The sequence below is a fragment of the Netta rufina genome, assembly GCF_964035555.1.
Source record: "Netta rufina genome assembly, chromosome: 3".
Lineage (NCBI taxonomy): Eukaryota > Metazoa > Chordata > Aves > Anseriformes > Anatidae > Netta > Netta rufina.
Window position 1 is genome coordinate 81511817 of NC_140125.1, and position 17716 is coordinate 81529532.

At 37.2% G+C, this 17716-nt stretch overlaps 1 protein-coding gene across 1 annotated transcript in view; it reads right to left on the reverse strand.

Annotated features, from left to right (window-relative positions):
• Nucleotides 1-1303: 1303 nt before the first annotated feature.
• The window catches only part of THEMIS (thymocyte selection associated), a gene marked incomplete at both ends in the record, with an annotated part of 84994 nt that continues 68581 nt past the window's right edge, over nucleotides 1304-17716 (reverse strand). Inside the window, 2 exons of the mRNA XM_084283926.1 lie at nucleotides 1304-1449; nucleotides 10183-10336. Coding sequence (XP_084140052.1) covers nucleotides 1304-1449; nucleotides 10183-10336 — 300 coding nt within the window. The remainder of the gene's footprint in view (nucleotides 1450-10182; nucleotides 10337-17716) is intronic.

The window sequence follows — 17716 nt, forward strand, 5'->3', positions numbered from 1 at the left end:
CACATGCTCAGTGGTATGTGGACTGAGGAAGTATGTGAAGCACCCTACTTTGTTTCATTTTTCAGTCTTTCCTGTAACTTTTCAACTTCTTTGGCAGTGAGCAGGAGAAGAATTGGCCACACAGATAAGGTAATTGCCCTGGAAGGCATGGAAGTTACTGGGTAAATCACAATTAGCTGCAATGTACCACTGCCAGTGCTGGAGGAGGGGGCAGACATCTCCTGCTCACCCTCCTTCCTACTGATGCATGCAGAGCCCGGGAGAAACTCCACTGCCTCAAGTCCTCATTAAAAGCCACTATTTGTGCTGAGTTTAGAGGGCAATTTTTGTGGGGGAGGGTGAGGAACCAGTGGGATAACTGAGAGAAAATGTAAGAAACCTTCTTTGGGGAATACTGGATGGAGAAATTGAGGGCTTCTATTTGCTTTTGAGTCATATTTCAAGACAATTCCACTTGATTATATATGTTTTCTGTCATGTTCTGGGGGTTTTGAACTTCCCATAAAATAAAACAAAACAAAACAAAACAAAACAAAATAAAATAAAATAAAATCTTATTTCAGATTCAGTATACTGCACAACTCAAATGCAGTAGAAATGTTGCAGGCCATTTTAAAATAAAAATGAAATATATTTTGAAATAAAACAAAAACAAAAGATAATAAAATGTTTTTCTAAATCATTAACACAAATTTCAAACTTTTTGGGGGAATTGTGTTTGGCTGGAAATGATTCTGGAAGTTTTTTAGAAGACAAAGTCCTCTTCATCATCACTTTAAGTCTTCTGCAAACTGACAGAGCAGAAAAACAAGAACTTAGTGGAAACAGAAATAATTTCCTGGAAGTTTTTCAAGAGACATACCTTAATTGTGGACTACAGGGTGTCCAGTTCTAACAGAGGAGAAAGATTGTATTTGTATCAGTATTTGCTGCACCAAACTGGCACAAATCAGAAAAAATGACAAGCTTTTTTTTTTTTTTTTTCCAACTATAAACGTTGATCTAATTAAGATTTTTTCTCCACCTGCAAACCTGATCATGCCTATGCACTTATATCACCAGAACAACCACAGGTCTAACTTTGACAAAAGACAACATTGCTAAGAGCAACAGTGGGTCACCAATAGTTGTGTCTACCTCCGAGGTGCACACTGTTTACAGAATATACGTGGTAATAGTGGTGGCTCCCATGGAAAACGTTTCCTCATTGTGAAGTATGATGGTTACTGGTAAGTCTGAAAATCACTCTGAATGCATTTGTTTGCATCCATATATGATCATAAGGCTCACTCACCTTCTATCTTCAGAGTATGTCCTTATTTCTAGTGGTGGTGTCTTGAAATACTTTTCTTATGTTTTCAATTATGTTTTCATCCACATACTCATAGTTGTGCTCTTCTTCCTGTTCCTTTTCACTCTCCCACTTTCCAAGTGGGTTATTTGTTAGACCTGAGTAATCAACAAATAAATAACTGTAAGGAAATGGAAGATACTGCCCTTGCCCAGAAAAATGTACAATTCACACACTCAACCACAAAAGTCAAAAACAAAGGAAGCAGTGTTCACTTTTCGCATTTTCACAGAGATCTAAAGAGACTTGCTCAGATTCCCAAACAACATTTGTACCAGATCAAGAATGAAACCCAGATGAGCATTTTAGAAAATTGTCTTCACTCTTCTAAGAATTCCTCTTTCAGATTTTGCAAAATACTTGTGCTTGAAAAATCTGTGGACAAAACAGATAATCTGTTGTCCACTCTCTGATAGCTATCTGTCCACAGACAAATCTAAGGTTTAATAAAATGGTTATAAAGTCCAGTCACTGAGTGTAAAAGCAGACATATAAAGCTGTCTTATCATATAAAGAGATGAGTAGTCCACCTATCTCATGCAGCACCTACCAACCCTATTGCAGACTTGCTTCTGTGCTCATGTGTTTCTTTGCCTGAAGAGAAGAATCTGTAGCTAGGAAACTGTGATGTTATTTTGGGATTTTCTAGAACTAAAATCCCTAATTTCTTCTTATTCAGAAGGCAATAAAACAAAGAGAGATGCAGGCTTGGAAGTGGTGTGAGGTTGAAGTGAAAAGATTTGAAGTGCATTTCTTTGTGTCCACTGAGCACTTTGTGCCTACAGCAAAACTGAGGACAAACCTTTCAAAAAGTGGTGGTCTTTTCCCACTAGGGCAGAGACCCTCACAGAAGGCCTGTTTGCAGCTCCAGCTCCTGAGTGTGCTCTGCTCTGATTCGTGGCATCACAGCAGCTTGATGCTATCATTCACATTGATTGACAGTCTGCTGCCAAAAGTCCCCATGGTCTCCTGCCTTGCCCTTGTGCTCTTATTGCACCCTTGAAACTTAAGGTAATGGCACGGGACACATGGAACTGTTCATCACACAGAGAAAGACCTTACAAGGATCAGTCATTGAGTGCCCCATGTCCCCTCTCTGGACCCATCATGTCTCTTGGCATTTGCTGTGGTGGGGAAGAGATGGGTCAAGACAAGAACATGGATAAGAACATGGTCAAGACAAGAGATGGGCAGGACAAGAACAGACCGCACTTTGGGTTTGTCCACATTTAATGGAACTGGGAGGACACTCTTTCAAAAGGAAGAAGTTTCATGTGAAGTGGCAAAACAGTGTGAAAGGCTGCTTCTGGAACAGCTGTTCCTGTCTGGTTAATTTGCTACAACATAACCTGAAACAACCTGCAAATGTGTCAAGCCCTCACAGTCTATCTGACGTCTCAGCAAGGCCATGTTTATCAAATATATCCTTCTGTATGGCACTGAGTTTCTCAAACAAGAATTCTCCCAAGCTTGTTCTTGGGACTATGGTGCTCCCCTTCACCAAGAAAATACCTGGATATTCATTCTCTCAGCAATCTCCAGCTCCCACTTGTGTTTGTCCGAAAACTCTCCATTGCCGAGGTGTCTCTCCCTGAAAAACTGGGCAGGAGTGATGACTCCTTTTTCTGAAGTTGTGATCCACTCCCTTTTAGAAATTTGAAGGCTAGAAATAACCATTAAGTTCATCAAGTATACAATTTACCATGGACCAGTTTACTCACAAGTACCCCTGCTACCAGATCTTGATATCAAAAGGGGGAGAAGAAAAAAACAAAACCAACAACCACCACCGTGTGATGCAAATTTAATGAAGATCTCACTCAAACATGTGGCCACTCTCTTATAAATAAACATTTCCAGGTTTGCCGTTCATTTGCAGGTTGGCTGTGTTTGATATCAGTAAAAGTAAACTAATGAATAAAACAGGCACCGAAGGAATAAGCTAATCCTTGTGATTCAGCAAGGGAAATATTGTTTGTGCACTTAGACTTGCTAATACGGATATAAAGTACAGGTTGCACATGGATGGCATAGCTAGACTTTCTTCTTTCCCAAACATACACAATCAAAATGATATGCTTCTAAGCAAGACATCTCAAGGAGAAAGGAAATTAATGTCATCAGGCCAGACTAAATCACAGCTGTCCCCAGTCCAAATCAGTGTAGGATGCCTTCTGAAATGTATATATTTACACTTCAATAAAGCATTAAGCAATGAATGGGACAAGCTGAATGATCCCAACGGGATTCTGAACAGTGAAATCAATGCAATTTGCTTCCCTGCTTGAAAAAAATCCATTAGCCTCAACACTGAATTACTGAATCAGATACGCCATCTTAGCCTGCTAAGAAAACAAGGTTTATGTCATCATGCTGTCTATCCACCCATCAATCTTTTCAGTACTTTTAAATTTTGTATTTTTTTTTTTTGCCAATTTCAGTCAAATTTGAAAAGGGGGCAGAAGTCACAACGTGGTTATAACAAAGAGAGTTGAATTAGTTCCTCTATTGAAAGAAAGGCATGCAGAACACATCTGTTACACACTCCACTTGGCAGCAGACAGCAGGATAAATCAGCATGTTCGTATTGGTTGGCCACTCAACACAGACATAGCTCCAGACCTGCTCTTTTTCATTTGATAGGAGTGCCATAAGGAGAGTTTTGGTTATTATCAGGGAATGAGGGAAAGGAGCAGTGGGGGACAGCAGACCTGAACCCTTATTAAACCAAATTTCATTAACTCTGCTCTTCCTGGAACAATTTGTATAATTATGTTTGGCTTTATAGTGGAAAGGGAGTACTCTGTAGACAAATAATTTCCATTTATCTCACTCATATCCTCAAGTGGGTAGTTGTTTTGTTTTGTTTTGTGTTTGTTTTTTTTTTTCTTGTTGATTTTTCTTTTTTCTCTTTTTCTCTCTCTCTCTTTTTTTTTTTTTTTTTCATCTGAATATACTTACAATTCTTTCACAGACTTCAAGATCACAAATAGTTGTTATAACTCTCCATTCTGGCCTTTTCCAAAATGCAAGCAACAGAAGTAACTTAACCTATCAGCCCCACTGCTAGAATGCAATCAGTGCTAAAAACACAAGTTCATACAAGGCCGCACAACTAAATATGCCTTGCTATGACCATAACACAGTTTTATAGCTGTGGTAAATATCTCAGCCCATGATTTATGCTGCATAAATTAACATTCAGCCACATTAATAACATGTAATGCTTATCACAGAATCACACAGAATCACAGAATTTCTAACCTGAAAACAATAGTTCTGAATAATTATACACAATAATACTGTGAATTAAACAAGGTGGAGCTATGTCCTTATTTCTGAGCATCACTTAAGTGAAAAAACACAGAAGTGAAGAGCATATGCATAAGCCAAAGAGTTTTTATGAACAGTAGTTCTTTATTTGCTGTGGGCCTGGTTCCGATGGTCCTCGATGTTAATGAGAGCTAACTCCTTAGGGAGTGCTACTGAAAGCTATTGAGTGATAGCAGAATCAGAGCCAATAAAAGTAATGAACTGTTTCCTGGGCTGGTATCCATCAGTCATTCTTTCATTTGGTGATTTAGCATGTCTTTAAAAACTGTTAAGAATCAAAATATTTCATATGCACTGTAAGGTTAAAATTTAATTTATATTTAATATTTATTATTTAATATTTATCTGTGTCTGGAACTTAATAGGCCATTGTTTGGAAAAGATAAATCTTAAAGTTTGTTTCTTAATAAAAAAAAAACTTCCAGAAAGATACAAATATTGACTTCTTTCACTGTCCTTTATTTCCAAGTATTCTTCTTTGCCACTGCTTCTCTAGTCTACCATGCTGAATTTATTGAATCTTTACAGTCACTGATGTCCACTATTCCATTACTGCTTCTTTCTTGTAAAATAAACCCTCAGTATATCAATAACTCAATATATCAATAAATAAATAGATAAGACCTGGACAGGCTAGAGAGATGAATTGGAAGAAACCAAATGAGGTTTAATAAGAGCAAGTGTAGATTCCTACACCTGGGAAGGAACAGCCACATGTATCAGTACAGGCTGGGGGATGACCTGCTGGAGAGGAGCTCTGAGGAGAAGGACCTGGGGGTCCTCGTGGACAATAGGTTGACCATGAGCCAGCAGTGTGCTCTTGTGGCCAAGAGGGCCAATGGGATCCTGGCGTGCATTAAAAGTAGTGTGGCCAGCAGGTCAAGCTCCCCCTCTACTCTGCCCTGGTCAGGCCTCACCTGGAGTACTGTGTCCAGTTCTGGGCTCCCTGGTACAAAAAAGACAGGGATCTTTTGGAAATAGTCCAGCAGAGGGCCACAAAGATGATACAGGGCCTGGAACATCTTCCTTATGAGGAAAAGCTGAGAGACCTGGGTCTGTTCAGCCTGGAGAAAAGACTGAGAGGGGATCTTACCAATAAATACCTGAGTTGTGGGAGACAGAGAGATTTGGCCAACCTCTTTTCAGTGGTTTGCAGGGACAGGACAAGGGGCAATGGTCACAAGATAGAGCACAGGAAGTTCCACACCAACCTGCAAAAGATTTCTTCATGGTGAGGGTGACAGAGCAATGGGACAGGCTGCCCAGGGAGATTGTGGAGTCTCCTTCTCTGGAGATATTTAAGACCTGTCTGGATGACTACCTGGGCAGCCTGCTCTAAGGAAACTACTTTGGCAGGGGGGTTGGACCCGACGATCTTTCGAGGTCCCTTCCAACCCCTTCAATTCTGTGATTCTGTGAACTCTCACCGATGAGAAATGTTTGCCACAGGTTTTAATGAATAGCATGTTTTGGGTGTCATCATACCTCAGCGCAGGAGGGTACAGAGAAGGTCTCAGTGCCCCACCATGCACCCCACCTGCTCTCAGCTGCTGCTCTGCACAGCTGCTTCCTCCCAGGGCTGGTGCAGCTGGAGAAATGCCACAAAACTGGATGGCACAGGCAGAAAGTGGGAGAAGTGACTCATGCAAAGTCCCCCCCCCCGGTCACCTGGCATGTAATCTTGCAACAGCTCCTTGTAACTGCTTCTACGTGCTTCTGGAGCCTCTGCATATTACTGCAATTAAAATCAGTCAGATCTAATAAATGAGGGAAATACAAAAGGATGCAGAGCACTTTCTGTCCCTGCTGTATGTTAGATTTTAGTGAAGAACAAAACAGATTGAAAATCTTTATACATAATCTACCAAAGTGTACTCACCATCCTATTAAATGATGCAATCTCTTTATTTTACGTCGTTTTCTTACTTTTTCTTTTTTTTTGGCTTATCTCAGAAGATGCATCAGCAATGAATATGTTTTTTTGATAATGGCTCAAAAAACAGGGAAAAGAGTACAATTATTTTTCTAAAGATAGTGGAGCCAAAGGATGTAATAACAGTTTTGCCCTAATCAAATATAGAATTAAAGTATAGAAGCTGGAGGGAATTGTCATACTTGTACACATGTACACAGTATAGAATTCCTAATTCATATTGCTTATCCTTATACATCAATTCAGAACACTAGTGTAGATTTCCTGAGACAATGTGAGAGTTTTTGTTTTGTTTTGTTTTGTTTTTGTTTTTGTTTTTAATTATTTTGTTTTGTTTTCAAAATAATTCAGAATTCTATGTTTTGCTTAAAGCTTTTGAAAATATTAAGTTCAATTCATTGTATTATTTGGTTTAAAGTATAGCCACATAACCAAATGTATTGTCCTAAATGATAAAATGATAGAACAGCAAGCTACAGCACAGGGGCAGAAGTTTCTTAAACCATCTTCACGTCAAAGCTAGTATACATTTTATGTGTACTCTGAACTGCAATCAGAAGCCCCCTTCCGAAATCAAGTGCCTAAAGTCTGAAAAGCATAAATAGCTTCCCTAAAATATCTTGGCATCAATAAACAAAATCAACATAAATATTTTTTTTTTATTGCAGAATGTAACAACTCCAGAAAGCTAAGGCATATACAAGAAGATTAGGTGATGTTTTCAAGATGCCACTTAGAATAAATTTCAAGGTTAAAGCAAAACAAACTGATATAGCAGATTTCAGATGAGAGTTATGATCCTGGAGAACTGCTGCTATTTCTAATGAATTCAAACTCAGTCAAATCTAAGAAAATAAGATAATATCTTTAGTGGCCAATTCAAGTTTAACTGCAACACAGGAGAAAAAAAAAAAAAAAAGTTCTATTTCTTAGAAACAAAGATAACAAATCCTATCTTCACTAACAAGAACTCTGCAAGAAAACACCGTAGAGGCCTTAAAACTGAAAGAAAAACGTTGCCTTTTCTTTTCAGATCTGGCCTATGGTAAGAAGTAGTAATTGTGCCTGTAAATGTTTTTATTTTTTTTTTTTGAAAGCACAGATTCATTATCCTTATTAGGAATTTGAAGCAGGTTGGTGCTTTGGAGGGTGGCTTAACATTCACTAGTAGAAGTTTAAAAATTAGTCAGTGAATGGTGCATTTCCTCCCACTCAAAATCCACAGGAGTGTGTCTGTGTTATTAGTCTTGACATATTTTCTAATCCATTATCCTGTGAATTAGCAGAGCAGAGAATACTCTCTGGAACAGACAAGCTTGCTGCACGCAACAGTGGACTCCTGGGGATCCCTTGACTGGCCAGGAAGAACTGCTTTATCATCTAATCCAATCTCCTGTATAATTTTGCAGTTATCTTTGAATTAAGCCCAGTAATTAGGGCTATACTAACACACAGCTTTCAGAAAAACCTTTAGCTTTGATCTGGGTATGTCAGTGTACAATCCATCACAATTCTTTGGTCTAGGTTATTAAATCTGCCTATCTCCAACATTTAACTCACACTATACTCAAATTTAGGTAGTTTGAAAAGGGAGGTACTCTAAGGCAGTTAAACAAGAGTTGTTTGGAAATGGGCTGGGAAGCCTCCTTGCTGAGGATGAGGAGAGCAACTGGACCTCATTAACCATGCACATCTTAAAGTCAATACGCAAGCCTCAAAGAAAAATGTATCTCTAAATATTTTGAATTGAGATCTCAGATGGTATCTGGTCTGGGGCCATCTCCCTCCTGACTTAGATCTGCTCACTGTACAGAAAGACAAACCAGTTGGGCAGCAGACGAAGTGATCACAACACCTGACAGTTTTATGGCAATATACAGAAACATAAGCTAGTCCCAACATAAAGAATGGAAGAAAATGGCCACCTCCAAATGCTGTTGTTGGACAAAAGCCTTAGCAATGGTAACTCCAAACTTCTTTTCTCAGCCAGGGTATCTCAGTTTAGAAACATCTGCATAGTTCCTGTAAGAGGCACAGGAAACAACAGCATGACACTGCTCCTCGCTACAGGAACTGAGCTGCTGAGTTCAGAAAAATCTCTGAAAAATCTTGACTATAAAAGCATTATGTGACTTCAGCCTTTGTGGCTTTTCCAGTCTGTTAGGAGTCTAAACCCACCAAGGTAAAGCACCTTCATGAGCACTGAGACCCACATTATGATGTCCTCATCATAATCTTTAAGTCTGGCTTACTTCAGTAAGGACGCCTTTGTCATGTTTTCTTCAGATGTGCCCCTCCCCACTTCTTGTGTCTGACTCACCCCACAAGACCAACCCATCCAAGTGATCCAACTGATCCCTGCATGGACAGAAGTGATGTGCAGGTAGTTTCATTGACATCAGAGAGTACCTCATTAACCCATCCTGGTAATAACCTTGTTCTAGAGCTTAAACAGAGCATGTCATTCTCTTCAACTGCCAATGTGAAAACTTCACTATTTACCACTATAAAATCTAATCAGATCATTAAACAGTAACAAAATGGATCTTACAGGGAGATTCTTCAAAGCCACAGAATAACAAATATGTGACTGTCTTTCAAAACAGCCAGATACCTAAATACCTTCAGAAAAACGGTCCCCAAATAATCAGCTTCCACAGCAGTACAAATCAGTGAATATTCAACGTGCTACAGTAATCTTTCAATATAAAAGTTATGTTGCATTTGCGTAGGTTTAGATAGGTTGACCTTTTTAGGAGTCTCACACACTGAATGAGAAGACAATAAAGAGAAATTTTGTGGGAATTATTCTTACAATGATATCAATTATCATTTAACAAATACTGTGGGAATGAGTATTTGTGTCTTAATCTTCCAAATGTTCCACTGTTGTAATTAATGTGAGGTGTTCATATTTCAGTTATAACCCATGACTGACAGACCAGTGAAATCAACTGATTTTTTTGTATTAACTTCAAACTATTTTGTACTTGTCCTCATATCATCTAGCTTCTCAACTTCAATATGTTCTGAAAAAAGGAAAAAGTTGAAAGATAAGTAGAAAACCTAACCAGTTATTAAATAGTCTTGGGAAATCCAAGCAAATGGCAAATTTTAAAGCAATTAATGGTCAAGTAATTTTCTCAACATTATTTTTTCTTCAAAATACAAAAGTATGAGTTGAAGACATCTTCATATACTTAGTGTAAACTGCTTCCTCATCCTTAATACCTGATAGAATCAGCATTTTTTGTCATAAATTATATAAAGTTTCCCAAAGGAAAAGGAAAGTGCATCTTTCCACACAACTCTGTTCCTATAAACTACTGAATATTCATGTTACAGTGTCAAACAGAGTTTAACACTATGCTGCTGTTGAAAGCTTGGATAAATTTGCCTTATAGCATTTATGGAGGAAGAACAGAAATGTTTGCTTTTTATTGGTTTTGACAAATCCACAGATTCCAAGTGAAATCACACAAAATAATTCTGCGTGCAAATTATTTATTGGGGTTAGGGTTAAGATTTGTTGTATTAATAACTTAAACCATAAATCTTAACTGACCTTTAATCACAGCGGCTTCTACTAATGTAGGTTTCCCAGTCATGTCCTTCACATTGTCATGATGCACCAAATCATTTTGACAACTAACTTGTAATTCTGAAACATCAGCAGCTTGATTTGCACATGATTTCTTGGTGGTGTCTACACAGAAATTCTGAAATTACATAGAAGAACACATTGACTTCACATGTAAATTGTTGCTCCAAACTGGATACTTTCAGAGATGTGACTCATAAAAGCAACATTCTTTGGGCTGCTTTTGTGAAATTTAACCACAAATTGTCAAAGCAATTCATTAATAACATTTCCCATATAGCTTGTCTTTACGACAAATACTTCACAAAATATCATGATTAGAAGACACTCTTGGTGAAGAAATTACCTTTAGAACGTATCTCAAGACTGCCTTTTCTTTATTTGTGTGTATGGACTCATGTAAACACAGGGAGGTATATTTACTTATGCCTTTTGGTTGACACAGGTTTCTTTCTGATTAACTACTTTTATTGTATTGATCTTTCATTTGATGGGTTCTGATATATATTGCATCACAGGTTCATATGAACTCTGACATTTCAATTACATTTATACAGTGGCATTCATAGCATGGTGAGTATAGTTAGATGATAGAAATAGATGATTAAGACATAATTAACTGTAGTATTATAACATTGTGGAAAGTAAGTTATGTGGCAGTAATACTTTACTCCTTGAATTTCATGCCTGATACGTATATTTTCATAATTCTGTTTTTTTAATTGTGAGTTATTAGTTATAAATTCTTTAAGTCTGGAAAAAAAAAATACCTGTGCAAATAAGTGTCAATTAAAAGTGTCAAAAAGTGTATCTTCATTGAAGCTATACCGTAGCTGCAGCATTCTTACAGTCCAATTATAATCATTATACTAGAAAGTTTGCATTTGTTTTAAATAATAAGCATAGATTTTTCATTCAAAAACATATGTAGATTTTCCTCAGCAATGATAAAATCATTTCTATTCAGAGACAGAAGGTTGCATTGGTAAAACTGACAGTAGTGACCCAGCAATAGTGTCTGATCTTTTCAGAATCAACCCACAGTTTGTGAAAGCACAACATGAACTCAGTTTTTATGACAATCTGCCCCTTCTGAAAAGATATGAGCTAGCAACAGGAAAGTCTCTGGTAATTGAAATAGAAAATTTGAGATAGCATATTAAGTGGAAGAGCTCAGGATGAAATCTGAAAAATGTATGGACAATTTTCTTCGGTAGGTGAGTCATGACATGACATAATTGGAAGACCATCATTTTTCAGTTAGAAGAACCCAAGGTAGTTATCTCCATTTTCTGAAATAAACACTGAAACCTCAATCTGCAGGGGCTGACTGAGTTGCAGTATTCAATGCAAGTTTGTGCAGCACAGGCTGTACAATGCTGGCTAGCACTCTTCGTGATTGCAGAAGAACCTCTGATACCAAGCAAAGCTTAAAGTAGTGATGTAATTCATGGAAACATCAGGGATTTGAACAAAAAGAAACACAGCTGAGGAATATTTTGCAAAGAGGACAGAAATGTCAGAAGAAGTTCTTAAAAGAAAAATAACCCAATGGAAAAAATGCTGTTCAAACTAGGATGATACTCCAGCGTATTGTAGAACAGCTTCACTGGAGTTACAGGACCTTTGTCTTTCTTCCACCAGCAAAGTGTGGCCTTTGTTTTATTTCTGGTTCTTTTCCTGACCATCTGCACCTAAACACACGTATGTGTTGCCAGCCTACCCTGGCAATATGAATACATTTTACAAGTACTTAATGAGAAATGTCCACCTTTTGCTTGAGGAAAATACATGCTTAAATAACAATTTTTCAAATGTGTCACTGAATTTGTACTGTCCTCTGTATCATTCATATCTGTTTGTCACAAATGAAAGGTCTTGGAAGAGGCAGGGAGATATTTTTATTCATTGGCAGATTGTTCCTGTGTTCAAGTTATTGAGGATACTGGCCACACAGAATGCTTTCACTCAAAAGACAGTTTTCAGGTAACTGGGGGACCTTAATTTAAGCACTAGAAATAAAAAAAATAATGCTTTCAACACGATTTCTCTCTCTCTTTTTTTTTTTTTTTTTTTTTTTTCCCCAGTCAACTCCCTATTTACTATATTAATCCTAGCAATCAATATCAGGAATGAGTATGTTCAGATTATTTGTTTTGTGTTACCTTAACTAACTTAAAAACAAGCCATGCTATCAAAATGGAAAGATTCCCTCATTAGGAAGAATGTAACTGAAGGTTGTGCTAATCTTATCAGTCATCAGCAAAACCACACACTGTGATACAATGGTTACCTGGGGCACACTGCAAATAAATTTAAATATGCAGAACTCAAACATTTAAGAACAAACAGGATAACAGAAACTGGACTGTCACTTCATTATATGCTGAAATCTGATATCCCTTCAACATTCTTAATGGAGCTATAGATAACAGTTATACCAGAGACAAATAGAGATAAGATGCTTTTTAAAACTACACGCGCGCACACACACACACACACAAACAAATTAAAAAAAAAAAAAAAAAAAGGCAGAGCAAAGTCTTACTAAGTCTTACAGTCATCTTCCAAATAAACACTAGGCAGGCTTAACAGTACAGGGTTTTCATCTACTTGGAGTCATTGCTCTGCTGATTTAAAGAAATCAGGATACCAGCCTTGGTTTTCAGTACTGTTACTGCCAGAAGAAACACTGAATCAGTTAAAAACTTTATTTTTTCAGTCACTTCTTTTAACAGGCTACACAAGAGGATATCCCAAATCTCAACAACTACAAGTGTGTGAACTAAAAACAAATTACCTCAATAGCTAAGCATTGCCCATTACATCTCTAGGTTCACTCACTGTCCAAGAACACTGTCTCAGAAGACGGAGTCATAAAGGTAAGGTAGCGTAAGACTGCACAGTCCTTCTCAGGAAATAAGAGGTGTTAATTCAAACAGGATACAACAAAGTGTGAGGCTCATGTGAGAACTAAAGATCTGGGGATGAATCATCCTAGTAAGAACAGAAGTTGCAGCATTCTGCAGAAGCTGTAAATGAGTCCAGAGTTTAACCAAGACACATAAACTGAAAACACTGAAGTAGCAAACTGAGTTTCAGAGCAAACAGTTTGAATGAATTTCCCTTGATTACCTGAAGAGCTTAACACACTACTGCTTGTGTGCATGTGCATGAGCTCATATTATATAAGTTTCCCTCCCCTTGCCTGCTCCAAAAGCAGTGACATCTGACATCATTCTTGTTCTTATGAACAGCATCAAAGAAATAGCAATGTTTTGCCCATCTACAGCACCTGACCAAAAAAAAAAAAAAAAAAAAAAAAGCTTTCAAAAATGTCAATTTCCCCTGAAATTTAAGCATATGTTAGCATCTCCTTCTCACAGTTACAAGGTATATTCTCTGTCTTCAGAAAATCAGGCTATAAATAGTTGCCTCCCTGCAAATATTTCTTTCATTACTATGTGTAATTGTTTTTGAACTCATTTACGTTTCTGATATCAACATCATGTGGCAATGAGTTTGAAAGTTTACTTCTGCATTTCTGCATTTTGTAAATTGTCCTTTTTAAAAAACAGTCCTACCAAATAATTTCATGCAGCCATTGTATTCACTCTCTGTTTACCTTCTCACCACATTCAGGTTTTTACAGACATATTTAACCTCTCTCCAGAGTCCACTCTTGCTCAGGCTGAGGAGCTCTAGTCTATAGCATTTTTCCTCTTAAAGGAGCCAAACTGTAATCCATGATGCAATGGATCCTGAAATTTCTGCTTCTTTTCAAGATAGCAGCCTGAAAAACTACTGAAGGCAGTTCAGTATACTGCATATACTGCTGGCAGCACTATTTGGTCACAACTGCTCAGTAAGTCAAGGAAAAATACTCTTTAGGAGAGATCCAGGAAAGCTACTATAACCACTGAGACAGAATAGAAGAAAGTGAAGCTCTTAAAGTACACAAGGTGAAAAAGCTGTTAAATCTCTTTATAAGGAAAGGAAATCATACATGTGTTCATAATACACATTATTGTTTTGGTTGCTTTTTTTTTTTTAAGGGAAAAAAAAAAAAAAAAAAGCCTCAACAGTATCTAGAACGTTCAGAGTAAAGAAGGAGAAGCAACATTTGTTTAAAGTGCAGAAAAATGTGGGAGTAAATATGAAACCAACAGCTGTCATAGTCTCTGAAAATGCTGTGAGAGATGTAGTGGCATAAACCAGTCTGACAAAACTATGCCTTTCCAGACAGAAAGTCAAGCTGTTATATGATTACAAATGACTCTAGTGAAGAGGAGTACTCATTTGTTGGAGCAATCAGTGCTGGACATGGCACTACACCTTTGGAGTACATTTATTGTGAGTCACCCATGCTAGCAGATACAGATCATAAACCTTTTACTGCAATCTTTAAAGACAGTTTGGAGTGGCACTCTTGCTGCCTTTAGAAACTCAAGCCAAAGCTCTAGACATATATCTTTGCTTTGGCATATCCTCCACTGTTATATTTACTTGTAAAATGCTTAATTGCTGCACGTACCTTTCCAACAGTAAAACAAAACAAAGCAAAAAACCTGCATATATAGAAAGAAAGTGTGATAAATGGTTTTGCAGTCAAAATACATTGCACTCTTTCCAGACAAAAGGACAATTTATCAGAACAACCTACAAGCAAACGTTCTACAAGAGAGTCAGACAGCAGAATATTCATGGGGAAGCCCAAACCATGGCAAAAAATACTTTAGTTTTTAATATTTTGGAGAGTATTTTAAAGAAATTATGAGAAGGAGGCACAGAGAGACACATCAGTACAAGTATAACAGGGTAGTCGTAGTTGCTGATATAGAGAAAACTTGCTGCTATATAGAGAAAACTTCATGAGTTTCAGAGCAACCTACAGAATGAAAACCTACCTACAGCAATAGAGGTAATCAACAGAGATAAACTTTTTTTATATCTGCATGATTTTCGGTAGAAACAATTAAGAACTGCAGTGAATCAGAGAAGAATCCCAGGTTTTGATTCCCATACTGTACTGATATAGAACCAGGATAAATGCTATCATAATCAGAGCCATAGACAATCCTGAGGCAGAGACCAAAATTCTCTCTCAATTTACAAGACCATAAACTGGAGTAACTACATTTCTTTAAAATTTTTCAGTCCAGATTTTCATATTAGTCAAATATTAGTCAAAATAAATAAAATTTCACCAACTATATAAATAGAAGAAGGAATGAGCACTTCCATGTAACAGATGGGAAACACAAAATCAAATAATAGAAATACACAAATGGAAACTGCTGACACCTCTTAAGAAATTTGCATTATTATGTCAGACAGTGAGGACTGATTTATTCCACTTGAAAGGAAATAATTACCTTTAGATTATTACTCATTTGTATCCCAAGGTAGCCTTCTTACATGATCTATTGGTGAGACAACTTATCCTGCAGATCAAAGTAATTTTTGCAAGGGCACAGTGTACCTGTGGTTAAGGGTACTGACAAGGGTCTATGATTTTGTAGTGAAGAATTTTAACAGCCTTCCCCATTGCACTGATTCCAATACATGATATCAAACCTTCATTTTCCACAGTCCAATGGAGTGTGGAAAAGGAGAAGAGCTAGTTAGAAGACGCTTGAGAAAGGCCATGGGCAATAAAGAGGATCCTCATTTAGCCTCATTAACATACAGGACAGGAACACTTTGGAGAATTATTATTTGCCTCCAGAACTCGTAAGGTACTATAAACTACAGATGAACTATTTTTGCCAAAGAAGGGGTCAAGGTTATATCATTTCAAAGGTAGGAACAAAATTACATTAGTTTGTGAGCTCTTTTCTGCCTAAAAGGCACATGGAACCTCTGGTTAAATTACTGGGTTTTGATCAGGGTTCAGAGCCTTAACTAGTTTCTGCCTCACCAGGTACTTTCTGTATGTGCTTACAATATTGCAATTAATTTGATGTTCATTGTCAATAGTCCAGGTTTTCCCAAGGGTTACAATGAGGATGTTACATAATAAAGCCATGATAGACCATAGGCAGATGCCGCTGTAGGCAAAATCTTAGGGTTCAAAATGTGTATTTGAAATGCAGTACTTTCATGAAAGTAGGGAAAGAATTAGTTTATCCTTGCTCAAAGCATGAATAAGAATGTCTGGATTTCAAAAACAAAACAGAGCAGAAAGTCATGTTTTAGCTATATCCGTTTCTAAATAAGTAAAACCAACATATCAGACTGAATGGTCTTCCAGAAATCAATGGCACCTAGAACATGCTGAGCTTGCATGACTGTTGCGATGGCATACTAACAAAGAATAAACAGTGAAGGAAAAGACATTTCTGTAAGACGAGAACAAACTCTTCTCTTCTGGTAGGCGAGGAGGGTGCTTGCGGTGGACAGGAGCCTCGGCAGCCGCTAGATGGCTGTATTCCCTGCCTTATGCCAGCCTGGGCACGTCAAACTTTGCAAGGGTTTACATTTCATCGGTAAAACAATAGGTAAAAACTTAGCACACCCCCTCTCGCCTGAGAAAGATTTCTCCTTCTGGTCCACCCGCTTACCCCCATCTGAAACCAAAAGCAAAACAAATCTCGCAGTTGTATCTGGGGCTGGGCAGAAAGAAAATATTCATCTAATTTGATAATTTATTGTGTAGTGTTATGCATTGAAATGCTAAAACCTGATAACTAAACAGACTGAGGTTTGATCATTTAGGGGGAGCAGAAAATGGGGAAAAACAAGCGTTCCAGACAACAGGATAACTTTTAAATTAGGGCTGTTGTATGTGCACGGCACAAGCTTTACAAGGAAATCTCATGATGGCTTTGAGAAAGTAATTAAATACTGCTACTCTTCATGGATAGTTCCCACACTTCAGGTAGAAAATTGAGCTAAAATAAATTGTATTATGTTATCAATAAAAAACTTGCAAGTGTGTACCTCTATTACATTCTACTATAATTCTTTGCTTGCTCCAGAATTTCAGAACCCCAAGATTTCTGTTCTTAATCTAATGACTTTCACGCACACATTCAATGTTCTCAATACTTATTTAACCATTTATTGCTGATTAAGATCTTTTTCTTTTCCAGAGTCTGTCCAAGACTGGCACAGAGTATATCTCAAGAGATTTTGAAATGAAGCTTTGCTACCAAAGGGTCCTTTATGCCTGTGGGCAACTAGAACTGTCAGTCTCATTCCCAGGCATTTTTCTGCTGTTCCATGGTTCCATGTGTAAAATAATAATAATAATAATAATAATAATAATAATAATAATAATAATAATAATAATAATAATAATAATAATAACAATAATAATAATAATAATAATAATAATAATAATAATAATAATAATAATAATAATACAGGGCATCCTTGACTGGCCTGAGTTGAAACAGTCTTATTTAGTCAGCACAAAATCACCAGGCTTACATTGTCAGATATTAGTAATGCAAATCATAAAGGGTATTTTAAGATCTTTTTTTAGCAATAGTTT